At 32.7% G+C, this 19,634-nt stretch overlaps 1 protein-coding gene across 19 annotated transcripts in view; it reads right to left on the bottom strand.

Moving 5' to 3' along the window:
* Positions 1-1,089: 1,089 nt before the first annotated feature.
* LOC128871735 (tropomyosin-2) overlaps positions 1,090-19,634 on the bottom strand; it is a 55,140-nt gene continuing 36,595 nt past the window's right edge. For 3 of the 19 annotated variants that reach the window (XM_054113749.1, XM_054113740.1, XM_054113753.1), the window contains 5 exons: positions 18,214-18,284; positions 16,281-16,356; positions 14,866-14,928; positions 8,933-9,002; positions 2,689-3,806 (listed from right to left, as the gene is read on the bottom strand). In XM_054113749.1, coding sequence (XP_053969724.1) covers positions 2,974-3,806; positions 8,933-9,002; positions 14,866-14,928; positions 16,281-16,356; positions 18,214-18,284 — 1,113 coding nt within the window. In that variant the 3' untranslated portion in view covers positions 2,689-2,973. Of the gene's footprint in view, positions 1,504-2,688; positions 3,807-4,228; positions 5,057-5,545; positions 7,124-8,932; positions 9,003-13,408; positions 13,472-14,865; positions 14,929-16,280; positions 16,357-18,213; positions 18,285-19,115; positions 19,187-19,634 lie in introns of those variants that run through there. The other 16 variants (XM_054113748.1, XM_054113739.1, XM_054113751.1 and 13 more) reach the window with 9 other exon arrangements.

Raw genomic sequence — 19,634 nt, 5'->3', positions numbered from 1 at the left:
CTCAATTTTAATTAAAGACCTATATTCTTCGATTTTAATACAAAAAAAGTCGTTTGACTTCCAAGGGTTAGAAAATAGTCTAACAAGATTATATGTATGTGGTACAGCTTAGAAATACAATAGAAAAATATATAAGTATTTATGCAATTGTTGAGTTTTGTTCAAGTTGTTCGAAGCTTGTCAAGGAATGAAGAATTCAAAATCGTTTATTTTTACAAATGTAGGTACATATAGAATTTGAGATTAAGCACTTTTCAAGCAATGTCCATATCTGCTGACGTAAAAACATAACTGCTGAAGGAATTTAATATTATATGAAGGCTACGTGTTTAATGCTTAAAATAAATTGAGTGAATGTATTATTATAAAAGATCGTTTATGACACCAATTATTGGTTTTTCTACTTAACTTTGCAAAAAGGCAGTTTATACGTTAAATAAATTTGTATCCTAGGTATTATTTTAACTTTCGTTTTGTAAGATTGAGTATGAGTGGCTAAAAATGGAATGTAAATTAAATGGAATTTATTTATTTTTCAGTTTCTTGCTTTGCTGGAGAATCATTTGCAGTTACGGCGTTTCCATTTTCCACTTCAGTGGGAATGTGTACTTTTTTATTATTTTCTGTTATATTGTAAGGGTTTTCTGACTGGATTTCTGTTGTTGGTTTATTACAAATTATTCATACTAATATATAAGTCTAGTAGTTGTTCAACTCAGCATACTCCAACTCTTGTGCAATGTTTTTGTACTTTTCCAGACCCTTGCTTACTTCGGCTGTAAATTCGATTCCACATGTGAAGGAAGACAGGCAAGGCATGTAAAAGATAGAGAAGACTTTTCAGTGGACATAAAATAAGAATTTTCACGCTTTTACCATTTTTTAACATAAGTAACCATTGTTAAAACTAAAATGAAAACAAAATGCTTTTATTTCAACATTTATTTGCTGGTAAAAATTATATTCTTTTTAAGCTCTTTTTTACAAGAGCGTGCATAGGTGTTATACCATATAAATGTATACGAATCTGTAGTAATAATTCAGTGGCGTAGAGAAATGAAAAATATGCAAATAATAAAACTAAATCAATACAAATACACAATCAAAAAGTTTTTCTTTGGTTAACATCATCAATGAGTTTCACAACCAGCCAAATACAACTACAGCTACGAGAGACTACTTAAATAAAATACAAGTCAACACCGCATGCGGTGGTAAGCAGAGCTACAAATATGTATTGAGATGCATGGCACTGACTGCTACACTATCAAACAAATTTTTATAGGCACGCAAATGTAGTTGAATTTCCGCGGTTTTATGACTTTTGCTTTCTGCAGCCGCTCTTGCTGTTTTTGTCGTGGAGTTGGTTGTTCTAGAGTATATGTTTTTGTTGTTGCGGTTGGATTGTTTAGCGACTCTATTCCTTGAGGATGAGCTCGACGAAAGCGGTATCGAGATCGTCTCCAATATCCTTGTAGCGTTCCTTCTCCAAAACGAGATCGTCTAATGAAGTTATGTAGAGGTAAAATAAATTAATAAATTGAGGAAATTATTAAAAAAAGGAAATCAAATATTCGTGGTAATAAAACAAATGAGGACATAAAATTAAATTGAAATATATCTGTTAAAGTTTGACAAAACAACTTAAACCGACTCATTTTTCTCTAGCTGCTCGAAGAAAGTTGCAGGTTTCACTGCAATATTTAAACTGGAAACTATTTACAGCTTTAACTTTAAAATCCAACCTAATAGATCTTCATGAGATATCAGAGTTTATTGCTCTAAAGTCAAAAATTTTGGTTTGCCAAAATCCACAGATACATACATTTGTACACATAATACAAAATTTTAATAAATAAAATACACAAAGTAACTTATAAGATAAGACACATAAATAGGATCAGAGAAAAAATCACTTTCTAGAATCAGCGCGAGCCCAACTCACAATCAGCTAACTCGAAGTTTACTTAGCACGATTGCAATTTATTTTTATGAGAAAAGAACTTGTCAAATGATCTGCTAAACAGAGTTGATATTGCAATGCAAAATTTACCTTTAAAGTTATAGTGCAGAAATGCGACTAGAACTACAATCGTCCAACGGCAAAATCAAAAAAAGTCCGATCTTGAAAAGTTTAACGATAGTTTTTAAGACTAAATTGGCATTTACGAATAAATTAAGTGGGTCCACTTAACTGAAATTATGATTATCCAGTGATATTTTCAAAGATCTCATAGTTTAATGTAATTTTTATCAAAGATCCATAAATGGAAATCTTAAGAATAAATAAACTTTCTAGACAGTGAAGACAAATAAAAACTAAAATTAAATACACAAAATAAAAATTAAATGCACAAAATAAAAATTAAGTACACAAAAAACCGAAAACAACGTAAAACAGAAAATTAAGTTTACCTTTTTTGCTTCATTAGACGGCGAAAGGCTCAAAAGCAGCTTCATTCATTGGCATTGGATTGCTGGCGTTGTTAGTGCGGCAGCCGCGTCACTTTGCGGTATTTGCTGTTATATTATTTAAATTGCGCTTTTTTTTCTCAAAAAAATATGTATATTATTTAAGCTGGCAAGTTGCTGTTAGCGAAAAATAAAAAAAACAACACAAACAAAAACTTTTCGTTCCTCACAATAACGCAGCCACCATAAGGCTGAATATTTCTTTTCGAATAGCAATTTACACATTTTTTAGATTTTTATTACTAATAATAAATAAAGAACAGAATAAACATAACAAATGCATTGGTTTAAATTAAATAGGTATTTCAAAAAGAATTTTTGTTGTGGATCCTCTAAACTAAACGCGTTCATGCAAACAACTAAAACTGGCAGCTTTATGTAGCGGCTGTGTTTCGCCTATGTGGAATTCACGCCCAAAGAAGAGGTTGCCTTTGCACTCCAGGTGCTTGCGCATACACTTATATTATTACTTTTCTTTTTATTAGCGATATACCGCATAAATTAAGCTGTTGGCGCCGGTTCCGGTGCAGCCTCAGCTGCTGGTGCTGGAGCAGCTTCCTCTGGTGGCGCTTCAGTAGTAGGTGCAGGTGCGCCTGCATCTAGTGGAGCGACAGCCGCCTCCGCTGGTGCAACTTCTGTAGGAGCTGCTACTGGAGCGGGAGCTCCCTCTGCTGGAGGTGCAGCTTCTGGTGCTGGAGCTCCCTCTGCAGGAGGTACAGCTGCTGGTGCTGGTGCACCTTCTGCAGGAGGTGCTGCTGGAGCTGGTGCACCTTCTGCAGGTGGTGCTGCTACAGCTGGTGCACCTTCTACAGGTGGTGCTGGTGCACCTTCCGCTGGTGCTGGAGCACCTTCCACTGGCGCAGCACCTTCAACTGCTGGGGGTGCTGCTTCACTCTCGGCTGGTTCCGCTCCTGGTGGTGGTGGTTCATAATTCTTCACGAATGGCACCTCAGCACCTTCGGGCGGCAAATCGATGGAGTATTCAAATGGTGGTGGTGGTGGCGGTGGTGGTGTTGGCTCTTTCGGTGGCTCAACTGGTGCCGCTTCTGCAGCAGGCACAGCGGAGACCCTTCTCTCAGCCCCTTCAACACCTTCGACACCGGCTTCTGCTGCTTCAGCGGCTGCCGCCTCCGCAGCCGCTGCTGCTTCGGCCTCTGCTTTGGCAGCTTCGGCAGCAGCGATTTCCTCAGGAGTGGGTGTTGGCAATTTAGGTGTTGGCGGTTTGGGATTGCGAGGCGTCCAGAATGGTTCAAGTCCGGGTATCAGATCCATGAAGGCCAAGTCAAGACTGTCGCCTATAAGGCAATAGCGCTCCTTCTCAACAATAATATCATCTTGACGGTTATTATTGGCATTTGATTGGCGTTTTGATTTTTATTTTTGTGATTAGAGATAGCATGATGGTTTGATGAGCGAAAATGCAAGAAGATAGCAAGAGCATGCGAGCAGTAAGAAGATTAAAAAATATAATAAAGTGCAATTTAATAAAAAATAAACAAATAAAATTGCAAAACTTAAAGTAGAGCCAATTTAAAATAGATGAAAGTGTTAAAAAGAGCCATGAAGTGTTGAGTCTAATGAAAGGTGGAACATTTTTGGTTTGTTACTGGGAATTATTTTCGTTAAACAAGCAAAAGAGAGTTCCCGACGTTTAAAACACACAAATGCAGCGGGTCATATCAGGCAACAAATCAGAAATCGACGAGCAAGTTGCGTATCCGAAACCAAATTTAATTTAGTTGAACGAACTAATAAATATTTGGTTTTAAATTTTATTTTTTTATAAAGTCGCAATCAATCACAGTATTCTATTTTTACAAATAAATTGTCCGGCATTTCGTTTAGGCTTCCGAAAAATTTTACGCCGGCGGAGCATCAGCAACTGGGGCAGCGGGCGTTTCTGCGGGTGGCGCAGCTGGTGCGTCAGCGGCCGGGGCAGCAGCTTCAGCTGTGGCTGCTGGTGCACTTTCCGCAACAGGTGCACCCTCAGGGGCTGGGGGTGGTGCTGGTGCTCCTTCTCCCGGTGGAGCACCCTCAGCAATTGGTGCAGGTGTTCCTTCAGCTGGTGGAACACCATCAGCAGAGGGAGCTGGCCCACCATCGGCTGCTGGGGCACCCTCAGCTGGTGGCGCGCCCTCTGTTGGTGCCTCCTCTGATGGTGGCGGAATAGCACTGGGATCGAAATTCTTTACGTATGGCACTTCAGCGCCTTCTGGAGGTAAATCGATGGCATATTCGAATGGTGGTGGTGGTGGTGGTGGTGGTGTGGGTTCCTTTACTGGCTCAGGGACGGCTTCAACGCTTGCAACACCTTCCTCACCGACTGCCGGTGCACCTTCAGCAGTACCTTCAGCCGTTGCACCGCGTTCGGCAGCTTCAGCAGCAGCTTTGGCAGCCGCTTCTGCATCAGCAGCTGCTGCCTCGGCAGCAGCGATTTCTTCAGGTGTCGGTGTGGGCACTTTGGGTGTTGGTGGTTTGGGATTACGATCGGTGTAAAATGGTTCCATGCCCATCAGATCAACGAAGGCCACATCGAGACTGTCGCCTATCAATGCATAGTGCTCTTTCTCTATAATCATCTCATCTGGATTAGTGAACGACGCAAGTGTGTTGGTAGGTAAATTGTGCGTTTATACGTTTGTTTGGTTGTTGGATTGGTCATTTGGTTGGTTGGTTGGTAGGTTGGTTTTGATTGAACGGATTTTTTGTGGTTAAGTAAACGATTATCAGTCAGTAAAGTAAACAAAGCGGCGAACGTGAGGCAAGATGAATAAAACAAAAAAAGACGAAATTAAATTAAGCCATTATAGAAGCCCTATAGCTGATATTTCATTACTGGTAACTGGTGTTCATGAATGATGCCTAAATGTTAACAATTAAGGCGCACGGAAACACAAAGTTCTAGGTAGCCAATAGTGAGTTCCTAATTAATTGGAACACGAATTGGATAAAACAGCAATAACACGAGTACAACGAGCGAGTACAACATTTAAGAAGAGATTTCTCATTACATTCAACCGTCATCGCATATTCTACGTTTCGTATATAAAAGTATTAGTCAAAATACTTAGTGCATTTTTGGAAAAATACTTTATTTGTGCAAATTGCAGCTGAATCATATGTAAATGTATTTCATGTAAAAATTTAAATAATAAATTGCCTTCGTAATTTAATTCACTTTACGCAAATAAATTGAATTCAAAATGCATACATCATTTTTTTACATTTACTGGAGACTAAGAAATGAGTTTTAAAATTGTTTTAATTTAAACAACAGCAAAGTCAATTTGTTTTCTGGTTTCTTTGTTTGTTTACAATTTGTTACTAATTTTATTGTTGTCTGTGAGTGGATAATAGGAAGTGGAGTTTGAAAGACAGGATAGTGGGGATAAAGGCAGTAGGAAAATTCTTAAAAATTAAACAGATATTACACATAAAACGCTTGAGAGTTAAATCTTTTTCCTTTTTTTTGCAGATGTCTCTTACTTTACAATAATCAAGTAAATAGCATTAAACAGAAAATTACATACAAGCGCACAAAATTCAAAATAAAATAAAATGACTAAATTAAAATAAAATTATAAATTAATATCTTCGCGTTCAATGCAACAGTGCAATTGTTGCAATGTTATATTAATACAAATATTTTTTAATTTTAAACTTTTTTAGTTATGTAATTTATTAGCAACAAACGCAACAATCAGGAAGTATAAAATAAATTAAAAATAAAATATAAAACTGAAATTAAAACACTTTATAAACAAAAGAACAGCATATGAAGATATGTACCATATATTATATTGCAACGAAAGGACAATTTCGATATTGATGTCAGGAAAATTATAAAAAAAGAATTGCTTTGTATACTATATTTCGTAATAGTTTTAGCACTCTTTGAAGTGAGAAAGTTATTCTAAGACAATGTGTATATAAAATGGATTTTTTCTCAATAATTGGAATGTTCAAAAATGCAAACGTAAAGTTATAAATTAGTATTATGTTTCAATCGCTTTTTTTAATAAATTTATATAGTTATTTGTTTTTTCTTTAAGAATGTTTCTTTCATTCATAATTTAAAAATGAATATTAGTGGAAATATTTGTGTTTTTGTTTTGTTTGTTGTCGCTTTTAAAAATAAATAAAAATATTTCGTTTTTGCGATTTGTTGTTTTTGTTTTGTTTGTTTATATCATTTGCTGTTGCTGTTGTAGCTCTAGTTAGAGTTTCACTGCACGATTCGCTTTGCAACAAAATGCTTTAAATAACTTGAATTATTTTTAATTATTTTAACATTATGGAAGGATACCCACTCCGCTGACTCGACATCAGGAGGACCATAGGCACCTCGTTCATAGGCAGCAAAGGCACTATCTACTATATTCTTGCATACTTTTGTATTTGTTACGAAGTTGTTGTTGTTGGTGTTGTTTAATGTAGTTCTTTCATTGTAATCGTAGTAAAATAGTGTGTATGTAAGTATTTATGTTTGCATGTATGTATACATGTTTAGGAGGAGGCCACAATCGAGCGAGTGGGAGTGGCAGTGGCGTAGGTGTAGCAAGTGGTATTCACATATTTTGAATATCATGCAGAGTGGCTTCCATTTCTTCCTGCAGCAGTTTGTTCTTATTGCGCTCGTTCATTAGATCATCTAATCCGAGTTTAAATGAAATTTTTTTTTACCGTAGTTTAGTGTAATGGTTTTTGATACAAAATTATTGCCAATCGAACATTTTTTAAATATGTTATCATTATCATTAGGAAGTTTAAAAAATTTAACAATTAACATTTTTTTGTCAAAATATAAATACAAACAATAAGAAAAGTCAATTAAATGTTTTTCACAATTTTTTTAGTAATTTTATATAATATGTGTAAACAATATTTTGGCAGGCAGTGGCGGAGCAGGTAGGCGAGCGAGCAGGCAAGCACATAAAATTAAAAAATAATAATACATTTTAATAAATTAGAAGCAAAAAGAAGAGCAAATCGTCGCTAGACTCGAGTAAGAATACAAATACAATTAAATTAAGAGATAAAAATTTCATAGTCGAGACGAGTAGCTCTAATAAACAAAAGTAAAATAATCAGTTAAAGCAATAACAAGATTTAACAAAATAATCAAAAATAAATATATGTAAATATCAGATATGTGGTACAATATATTATTAAACAGGCCACCAATAAGTTTTTTTTTCATATGCAGAGACGTTTCCTCATCTAACTGTGCTTTTTTATTTTAACCCTTTGCACTCGAGAGCTCCGCAGCGGAGTCATTTAAAATTTCTCTTCAAACTCGAGGGCTCCGCTATGGAGCCAATACAAATAAGTTTCAGTTCATAACATAAAGACAGAAAGAAATCATATTAACTTCATTTAACTGTTTACATATTGCAAAGGCAATTTTTTAAAAACATTTGTGGTATGTAACGGTACATGGAACTGTAATTTTACGCTTTACGTAAGAAATCTGAAGTAAGTCCTGTTAGAGGTATTCGAGGAGCATCACATCTTGGAATTGAAATGGTCAAGTTTAAAGGAAATTGAAATTAATTAAGAAGATGTAAATCAAAAATCACTTATACCGTCGTGGTCATTATCAGCCTTGAAAATAGTGGATTTTTATGATAGTTTTGCCGTCGTGCCGGTCTTAGTGTTTTAAACAGTTGCCCTTTTTGTCCGGGTAGACAGTCACTTTATTTTGTAACTTTGTACAATATTTTTTTTTCATTCGAAAATATGAATAAGGTGCGAAAATTTGTATTTCGAAATTAGTTTCGTCATTTATTTTGCTGTACATTTCAAAATGCGAACTTTTGCATTGAATAGGGAAACATAACGCAATAAAAGAACATAAAATTTCCAAGACAAAAAAACAGTTGTTATATTCTGATTTGTCAACTTATGTATGTATTTTTTTACTAGAACTCGGGTGTTTAAGATAAAAAATTGTAGCCTGCGAAATAAATTCATTATTATAAACTTCAGTTATCTTCAATTACACAATATCCTATTAGAAAATATTATTAATAAAAAAATCTAAAATAAAGAAAAACACAATACATAAATTAAAAAATACAATTAAAATACATAAAATACATAAATTAAAATACAATTAAAACTCACACACAATCAGAGCGTGTACATTGGAAAATACCAACAAAAGGATAAATGCATATGTAAATAATTTGTAAATGCTAAGAAAATGAAGGGAATTGGCTTAAAATTATGACTAATAGTTAAGAATATTGACAACTAAGCGCTGCTTATTCAAGAAAACTAAAAAAACTTCAAATACCAGCTCAGATACATATTTTCAATAAACCATACAACGCTAGATTTATTTTTATACATACTACAATTTCATATTACTAACACTAGCACACTGCTTTCATAAACTATGATGTATTTTAACTTTAAATACGTAGTAATAAAAGAAATAGATCTTTAAAGGACATACCTTCGAGCCTGTCGACTTCCTTCTGCAATTTTTGAACGGAACGTTCAGCGAATTCAGCACGGGCTTCAGCCTAGGTGTTCACGGTTTTTGTATAAAAGCGCAATTCAGAGCCATTGATGAAAATGGTTTTTGAATTACCATTTATGTGAGATTAGGAAAAAATTTAAAAATAAAAATCGATTAGTGTATGTTTAAAGAGAGAAGGCAGTCTTTTCTCAAAAGTTTTATTTTGGGAATCAATAAAAAATGGACATAGACAAAATTACAAAATATACAATGACAAAATTTGACGTAGATTTTTCCTGGCTATAATAATTATTGTTATTCATAAGACGTGCTTGTGTGCACATTTTCTTAAAAAAAAAATTGCTTCAACACTTTTTATTAGAAATGAATTTTGCAACGGTTAAATTTTTTGTACTGGTATTTCGATTTTGTCATTGTATCTTTTGTCATTTTAATATTCTTTTCGAAGGGTTAAAGCTTCTCAAATACTACCAAAACCAGCGTTAATATGTACGAGTATTTATATCGAAATTGTTTACTGCGCAACATACTCGTCTCTTTTCTATTTTTTGGTTAATATTTACTTTCGAAATTGTTGTTGGAGAAAAGATTTCGGTTAATTGTGTTAAAATAATTGTTGAAACATTATTATTGATATTATTTTTAATGAATTGATTAATACTGTTAATGTTATTTGCGTTTAATAGTTAAATTTTCAAAAACAAATATTATTTTTAGTTAATCTTTTTGTTTACAATAAAGGAGTGCTAAGTTATACGAGGGCATATTTTGTATTCTCTAGAAGAATAAGTGGGGATACACGAGTAGTACCAACTTTAAAGCTTTAATAGCCTCATATGTTGTCCAATTCATTTTGTTTTAAACTAAACAGATTTTAACAAGTTTCATTTGTTAAATTGCCAACTACAGTTGCTACAAATTTTTATTTTCGCCAACAGCAGCATCTACGATGGAAATAAACTTTTTGTGTTGGTCTATCAGAAAAAAACAGCTTCAACAGGGCAAAATCCAACTTACAGTTTCTAAATTAATTTTCATCTGAAAAATCTCCTTTTCGCTTTCTTTTTGTGCTTCACGAGCCTAAAAACATGGACGAATAAACACAGCAAACAACAACGTGATGATGGATCGCCGATGCACACAAACACAAAAGAAAAATATATCATTTATTTTTTTTTTTTTTGTACCATATACATATGTGTGTATATAACGACTTATTCGATAATATTTGTAGAATCGTTTGCAAAAATTTTCAAATTTGGCACAAAGAAATAAAATATCTACCGAACAGCTGATTTAATTGTATTCTCTTACTTGTATTATTTTTTTATTAATTTTTTGATTTTTTTTGTCGTTATTTAATTAAAGCTGAGGAAAACTAACACATATTAAAACACAACATTGTTTAAGGCTATAAAAAAGAAAATTTTAAGTAAAAAGGTGAAACAAAGTAGGAATTGATGTGAATATTGCTATCAAGAAATAATATAGTGGGAACATCATTACAAACATTTTTTTTCATATGAAGTTATAAAAAAGGCGGCAACGCATTTAGACACATATATTTTACACAACACTGTTGCAGTGATTTTACGCACAGTGCTGAAAAATATTTGCTTCATTTCTTTCAGGTACTTTTACTTTTAACTTAAAACCTTTAACCACCATTGGCAATCAATGCACAAAAAGTTGTTTTCAATTTTATGCAAGTGTACATTTTAGTCTAAATATATATATATTTTTTTTCAATTTAAAGTAAAAAAGTAATAGTTTGTGGGGAACCGTCTTGGGTATAATGAAATTGTGAGAGATAATTTTTAAACTTTGCATTTGTGTTTGAGGAATGTTTTTTTGTTCCTTTCTATATTTATTGTAGTTTTGTTTTCTTTTTCCTTTTTTTTATTTTTTATTCTTTTTGCTTCTTGCCATGATATATTTTTCTGTTGTGTGGTGATCGCTGTTGCTGTTTGGGTACATATCTATCTCCGTTTTTGTTTTTTGGCTACACTGTGATTACACTAACGGCAACAAAAATACACTAAAAACTATATATGTATACATATGAATATAGATTACAACAAAAACCAAAATATAAGCTCAGGTTACGAATATTACAAAAATTTACATTGGACACCTTTGGCTTCTATTTTTTATGTATGTACATTAATTAAAATTGAGAATAACAATTTGTGCAATTCGATATTTAAAACTTTTTTTTTCGTTCTGTTTGCATAAAATATTTATGCAGGTGATATTCACGCGTTTCGGGGTTTGGGACGCATAATAAAACAAAGGCGATGTACAAGTTCGATTAAATAAAGCATTTTTGGAACTACACGTGAATACCATTTTTTAAAGCTATAAACGTTTCACAAAAGCAAAATGAAAATTATTTTATAAATGTAAGGAAGCGGTGATGATATATAGTACATATTTCGACTAAGCAATCTTCTGACTGGGTGGAGTCGAACATATCTCATTAGATAAACTAATGTAATAAGAACAATACGAGGACTTCCTCCAACTTTTATGTACGGATTATTCAAACACAAAATCTGACACTTGGCAATGATATAATCATTGTATAAGTTTTATTAGTATCGATACCGCCTTAGTAATTCGATATTTCCTTACTTCCTGACATTTTTACTCACACCGGGTATAGAAAAATTTGCCGAAATTGAGTCGAAAATTTAATACTTCAAATTGAATATTTACAGAATTATCGACTTATGGAAGCATAAGTAGGAAAGTAAATAAATCTATAGTTGCGTTCGATGAAAGTGGCACTGAAAGTGCCTGGCAGAACCAAATGTGATAGATGTCAGAGCAGTGTACTGCAAAAGCGTCAATACACGAAAACGGCGCGATTCTGCATAAAACGGTGCCAATTTGACCATAAAAGTAAAATGAACGGAAGGGATTTACTTGAAGAAATTATGGATGACTTGTTGCCTAGTGGGACCAATGGCGCTGCATCAAGTTATTCATCCCTAGAAGAGGAGCTAATCCATATATTAATACGAAGAGCAAAATTTTGTCGTACCTTTGTTAGTATTTATAGTCAGAGAAAAAAGTTGAAACATATAAAAATGGATAGCATATGTGAAGACGGTTTGCACAATGTATTAAAATAGATACATAAGTGAATAGGTGCAGGTAAAATTAACCACACTATTTTACCTGTATCATGATATTATATATATGTATCATGATATAAAAGTTGATGAAACAACTGGAAATTTATATATTGTGAATCAATACCATTATAAATTTGATTCAGAAATTATGATGGTCATGGATTAATTAATGATTGTGTTTTATTATGGTTTTCCAAAAAAAATAAATTTTTTTTCCGTAATACATGAAATTAAATGTTTCCAATTCATGAATAAAAAAAATTATGATATTTGAAATACACAAATATAGGATCGCTTAATACATGTAAAATGGGATATTTTTCACATTATCTATGTTTTCCATTTATATATGTTTCAACTTTTTTCTATGACTATAAATACTACAAAAAGGTATGACTAAATTTTGCTCTCCGTATTTATATAACGTCGAATAACGTCGAAATTTCGACGTACGGGAGATCCTAGTATGTATTATTTTGTGTAGTAGGGGTAATATGCTTTTTTAGTATCATTCAATACAGTGACTATTTTATTTGTTTCGTTTTTTGCATCATGGAAGAGTGTATACCTACATACATAGCTGGATTGCTTTGTAAGAAAAAAAAATAGCCAAGAAATTGCGCCGAAACATTCATAACGAAAACGCAAATATATTTTATGGTGGATCTGGAACTTTTTTTATTCTCATGTGAAAATGCTTGAAATCAGCGATATATTTAAAAACAAACTATTGGTTGGCTGAGGTGGTTGTCACCTAAATTACTGACATTTTTATATTTTGAATAAAATCGCATGGAATATACAATATATTTTTACTAATGCCTTCTAAGCTATTTTAATCTACATATATCACTCAAAAGTGAGTGAGCCCTTCCATTCGGTGAAAAAACTTAATGTTTTTAAAATTCACACTCTTTTATTTAGTTTTTTTTTGCTGCCTTGCACTAGACTTGAAGCTACTGTAGTACGGTACAGAAAAGTGCGAGTTACTGCATACTCAAAAAGGCAGTTCAAACAATTTAGTGCAAAAGGTTCATCGAGCAATCTTCTCTATACTTAAGTAATCTAGTTCATTCATCGAACAGACCTAATAAAATGAAGAATTCATATTGCAATTGCCACATTTAAATGGGTTCCAATAGTTTGTATGTGTGCAATTGATGTAATACGTCATAACCACTTGAACCAAAGTTTTGCTTAGTAAATATTCTACCCATGAACCATTTAAAAAATACTTGAAAATTACTAAATACAGACATACTACTCATTCAGCATTTAGTGCTTTGATTAAAAAAATAATAATGAATACCTCTTTCAACTGATGATCCAAAAGTCTGATTTGACCCTCGAAAGTTTCTTCTTTTTGTGTGGCCTACAATACCAATTTTATGACATATTTTGGCGGCCAACAAAATCAACAATCCCGTTAATCCCCACCAAACCATCAAAATAAAGTGTGCAATAATACAGTAGAATAATTTCGCCATGGAGAAAACATTAATTGTTGTCAATAATGAGGACACACATTTTAATGTTGTTTAACGGTGCAAACAGCATGTAGTCAAGTATTTGGTTTTTTGTTTTAGTTTCCGTGGTGAAGGCGAACGAACAGTGACGTTGATTGGTTGCATTGATGTATTTTAGGTTAGTGGGTAGGCGTTTGACAGTAGTGTATTTTTTGTTGGTATTTGGTGCAAATTAAATGTTGCAAAAAATAAATAATATACGTAAAATACAACAATAAAACGTGTACAAGCAAGCAACAGTTTGTTTTATTTTTGTTTAGTATTAGTTAAATGCGGTGGGAAATGCAGTCGTTGGCATTTTTTGTTGTTGTCGATTTCGGCGTTTTTAATTTGTTGTTGTATTTATTATTTCCAGTCGATTATTTTATGATTTGGTTGTAGAATTCGGTGCATAATTGCCATTTTTAAATTGCACAACAACAAAGTTTAATTCAACAACAAGCAAGCGAGTAGTAAAACAGCAACAAATAAAACATGAAAATAAACGAAAAAAAGGTGAATATAATTGCTGGTTAACTGGAGTTTTAAATTTATATAAAATTTAAATAAAAATCAAAACAAGTAAAAATGATAATAAAGGAGTTAAAGATATATAGCAATAATAAAAAAATATATCGGTAGATATTTTATGTGTTGCAAAAGTATAACATTTTAAATTTTTATTAGCATTGTTAGTAGCCATAAAATAAATATTACATAAAAATATATATGTATAAGTACATAAAATATGTTAATTATTCACATTTATAAAATGTATGAAACCAAAGAAACGAAGAGCAGAGGTGCCAACACGACAGCGCAGGTTTTGCATTTCTCAAATATTCTCTTTTAAATAAATGCATTTGTGACGAGTAGAATCACAGCGCCAACAATTCGATTCATTTCTCTGTTTGAACTTAGAACTGACAGCTCAGAGAAATTAACAATTTATTTGATTGTAAATAATTATGAGAATTCCCGTTGCTGAAGGCAAGCGTAAGGACATTTGTAAAAGTATATACGTGGTATATTAAAAAAATGTGTTATTTCAAAAGTACCAAAGTAACGTTTTTACAACTGTCCAGCGCATTTGCTGTACATTATTCATAAGTATGAATGTAGAATTAACGCTGTTAGGAGCATAACTTAAAAATTCTTTTACTGGGAAGGTTTTCCTATTTATTTTGCTGTCATTTGTAAAAGAGGTCCATTTTTTATTCAATCCGCAAGATTTCCCTTTTTTACGCTGCTTAAAAAGTACCTCCTTTAGACGGGTGTTCAAGGTCTTGATTTGATTCTTGTATTCTTCCTCACGTTGGTTGGCCTTTACGTTGTTCACGTTGGTTTTTTGTTTAGAAACAAATTTGCATTAAACCAAGGGATTCATCAGTTACAAGTGCAAATTTTTAGGAAAAAATTTAAAATATTTATTATGGGATAGTAATATATGCATCTATTACTAATATGTATTTCAAGATGACTAAGATATGAGAATATTACAGATACTTAATATACACCTATGAATATATTTATATTTATATATGAAACGATATATATGTGCAACCATAGAAATATGTAGTAAAATTTTGAAAGATGCGTTTAGAGGAAGATAATACTTCGTTTACACTTACGGGGTCTAAATATGTCGAAAGCCTCGTATTGTAATATGTTTTAAAGTTTATAACCGTTAAATAAATGGTTACAGGACTTGACACCACGACCAACTAATTTTAACTGCGTTAAAATTTACAAAAATACTTGGACGTTATATTGCAAAGCCTCTACATATATTGTACTTGCACATACCCAAACTATGTTTTACGTCTGAAACAATTTTTTGTATAAATTCATTAGAACCGTTCACAATTGAATGGAAATAGCTTGGTATCATGGCATTTGCCAATTTCCGAGGCAACACAACAATTGTGAATTGCCCTATATATATATAAATAAATATATATTTGGAGGGTTGTCATTGCCTGTCGAGGGGCAGCCGCTATTAGAAAACACTTTTTCTTCATTCTGGTCTTTCACCGTGATTTGAATCTACGTTCTCTCTGAAGTCCGAATGGTAGTCACGCACCAACCCATTCGGCTAAGGCGGCCGAATGCGTGATAGTAAAACTAAATTGAGTTTAAAAGAATGTTCATACATTTTTTAATTTTTACATTCGTTCACTAAAATGTAATTGAAAATTAGTTTTTATTTAGTTGTTCGCAATGGGAAGCCGAACTATTTATAATCCGAATAAGTGGAAGTATAATACTTCCAATCTCAGTGTTTCAACTTTGCACCGAGGGCAACAAGTTTATGTGACTGGGTCAACCCATGCTTGTGCGTTTGTCTCTATATGTAAGCACAACTTAATGGCTTTTTCAAAAATGTACATAAAATATGTTTTTAGTCTAAATGGAAATAGGAATACATAAGGCGAGTTTCTCATATCATTCAATTAGTCCTACAACATACAAAAATTGTATAAAATATGTTTAAGGGCTCACGACTAATAGACAATAATGAAGCAAAAAGTACATATTTCAAATCTTATATTTTCTATATGAATAAAATTTAAAATTAACTATACGATTAAAACTAAAATATACTAAATTATGTAAATATTTAATATGTGAAAAAACCGAATACTTCTTTTGTTAAAATATGTAAAAAGCACTGACCTTCTCTTCCGAAACTTCAAGGGATTTCAAGTTGTTACCAACAACACGGAGTTCTTCCTCCAGTTCCACAATTTTGCTGATGAAAAAAGTTTTTAAATAATAAATACAATTAATAATAGTATGTTTGTATGTAGTTAATATCATTTCAGAAATTCGGAGAAAATTTGAAGCCAACCTACGAAGTACAACTAATCGTTGTAATGAAATGCAAATTACTGTGTAAAAAGCACTTTTCGCAACAAACAGTTTACTGAGTGCATATAAACAAATTAAAAATTGCTGCCATTAACGACATTTTCTGCTTGCGGCCAACGTCAATAGGTTGTTCAAAGACACTAAAAAATGGTGTCAACAAATCAAATTCCTAATGCTGGCAAAAAAGGAGTAAATGAATTGCCCAATAACTCAAAATAAATGTGTACAAAATATTTTTATAAAAAAAAACAAGTGAGTGTGGGATTTTTTTTGGAAAGTCAGCAGACTAAAAAATCCACAAAATTTTAAGTCATATTCGCGTGAATGGTTAACAAAAAAATACAAAGCCGTCACTTGAATTTTATTTTCTATTTTGTGGGCATGAATTGTTTTTGTTTGTTTGGCAGTGGTAGTCAGTGACTTTCAAATCAACCGACAACAAAAATAAATAAAAAATGAGTTATATTACAATACAAAAGCAAAATGGAGACAAAAATTGTAATTCCGAAAAAACAACATCAAATGACTGGCAACTCTGCGGCAACTAACGAATCATCGCCAATTGCTGATTATAGCAAAGTGTGTGTGTGTGTATGTGACCAGGTAAATATTGAAAGTACATTAACGGGCTGATATTCGTTAGACCTCTTAACGTTAAAAGTTGGCGTCTTACCATTTCGGTTGTATGACAATAAATGATTTCACTTTCAAAAACAAAACAAAAAAATACTATACAGTGCCTTCCCGATTATTGCGGCAACTAAATGTTTACGTCATGACAAATCAAACAAAAAAATTATATATGTATCATTGCACCCTCTGTAAATGCGGCATCGACATTTTTTAAAGCAATTGAATGAAGATCGACTTGATTTAATTATTGTTTTACAGAATTTCTTACCCTTAATAATAATTTAAGAGTAAATGCTAAAATTTAAATGGTAAATAAAATTTGTCTTTATTCGTTTAGTGAATTATACTGGACTCTGGTGTTTGTTGGTCGCGAATATCGTATAGTTACTTTAAATAAATGTTAAAAAAAATGATTGCATCGCTATGTTGGCATCAAATAAGATGACTGACGTTCCCGTGACGGTCGGTTCAACGTTACCGGAACGACCCTGGTTCATACCCGGCCAAGGACTGTCTCTCCATCAACATTCCGCATATATGTATGGGTATTGTTTTTGCTGCTACAACAACAAAAATTATTTCAATAGAAGTGCCAAACTGAGTTACTGATTGTTTGTGGCTGGAAATACTTTTACTGATTCTTTTATTGATTACACACAAAATACATCTTTCAAGTGCATTGCGGATAAAAGCAACAATGAGAAAAGGTAAATTTTTGGCAAAGACGTGACTGTGAAAGATTGAATTGAAAGACGATTTTAGATATTTACAGCAGTGCAAAATGTCAGCAATGTATGAATGAATTATTGCCATTATTGGAGACACGCACATTTTATGTACTATAAATCAGCAACGGTGTAGTGGAGAAGCCGAATTGAACAGCAGTTTATTGAATATTATTTTCTTTTATTCATGCTTAAATGTGTATATATGGTATAAAACACTAGATTTATAAAAAATTATCTTGACATACTTTTAGAATTGGCTTCAAATTATCTTAAAATTTCTATACTAATATGTATTTTTTTTAAGTATGCACAGGTTAGTATCAGTAATCCGCATAACATAAAGTAAGAACAATAGCGCATTTAAAAGCAACACAAACCTTTCGCTTAATTCAACTTTTTCCTCGGAACGTTCCAGATCCTGTTCCATGAGGACTAACTTTCTAGCGACCTTTTTACGTGTTTCCAGTTTCGATTTGCGAGCACAGAGCGAGCATACACAGGGCGCACAACAAAACATAGGGCAACGAGCGGTTGTGTCAGTTTCAAAGGCAGCAGTGGGCGAGCGAACAATGTTAATGTTTGTTACAACGTTTCGTTTCGGTTTTTAGTTTTCAGTTGGTTAGCATTTAGCGGTAATCATACATACAGAGAGCGGTTTCAAATTGAGGAAAAAGTAAAAATTCAATTAGTTTCTGAAATATGTGAATTTTTTTGTGTGTATTTTTATGGCATATGAATGTGAAAAATGTGAATTTATGCAAAGTAGATGTACGCCTGGAAATGTTTACTAACTTTGAATTTAATTATGAATTTGAGTGATTTGGGAGTTTTGGTATATATACATACATTTGTTTTATTTGCTATACAAAAAGGCGCATGCATTTGAAATTTTGCAAAATATTGTATTATTCACATTTTTCGAATTCATTTTGCAAACATATTCGACTCTAACTAGCTAGCTAAATGTGGCATTCAGGTTTAAATTAAAGAATTTATAAACATTGGAAAATTAAAAATTGCAAAGTTTTAGGTTAGGTTTTTTGCGGTTTCGTGTGTTAGTCGAGTACAAAAAAGTCTGCTTGATAAAATATGAACAATTCATCGCTTAAAACTAAACATTAAATTTATTAGGATTTTTAATTTTTAACATAACTTTCAGCTGCAGACTTAAATAATATGGTAAGGAAGAAAACAAAAGCAACAACAATATGTTAGGGCTCCCATCTTTTTTATTGAAGACAGTGGAGCCAAACTGGATACATTCGTTTTGAAAACATACTTCTCTCCTTGCTCGGCGCGTTCCTCAGCACGTTCCAAATCAGCTTCAACCATGGCCAATTTACGGGCAACCTTTGGATTTTTCACGAGTACGTAGTATTGTGTTGTTGTTGTAGTTACATTCAGTTTTACATTTATTTTATATAGTGAAAAATTGTCGTTGGAAATTCGGGAAAATCGAGATACAAAAGATATACATAAATCAGTACAAAGAATTTTTTTGTTTTCAAGTGCATTCATTTTTGCGTAGGCAATGGAGCGCAAAACAGCAAATGCACACAGATGAACAGGCAGGCAAGTACATACTAAACAGGCAGCACAAAAATCCAGTCCGTTTTAAGTCTGATGCATTGATTTTGCATAAAAAAAGGTTTGCGAATTTTTACGAGATGTTAGTATTCCTTTTCTTTGGTTAACATTTTAAGACTTCTACGTTTGCCTAAGTATGTGTTATGAGTATTAGGCTGGCCCAAAAGAAAAAAAAAATTCTTGATGTTACTGCCAAAGATCTTAGTTAGCT

This window comes from Anastrepha ludens, chromosome 2 (genome assembly GCF_028408465.1).
Source record: "Anastrepha ludens isolate Willacy chromosome 2, idAnaLude1.1, whole genome shotgun sequence".
NCBI classification, from domain to species: domain Eukaryota; kingdom Metazoa; phylum Arthropoda; class Insecta; order Diptera; family Tephritidae; genus Anastrepha; species Anastrepha ludens.
Note: the sequence above shows the minus strand (reverse complement) of the source record. Positions and strands in the feature narration are given on the sequence as shown.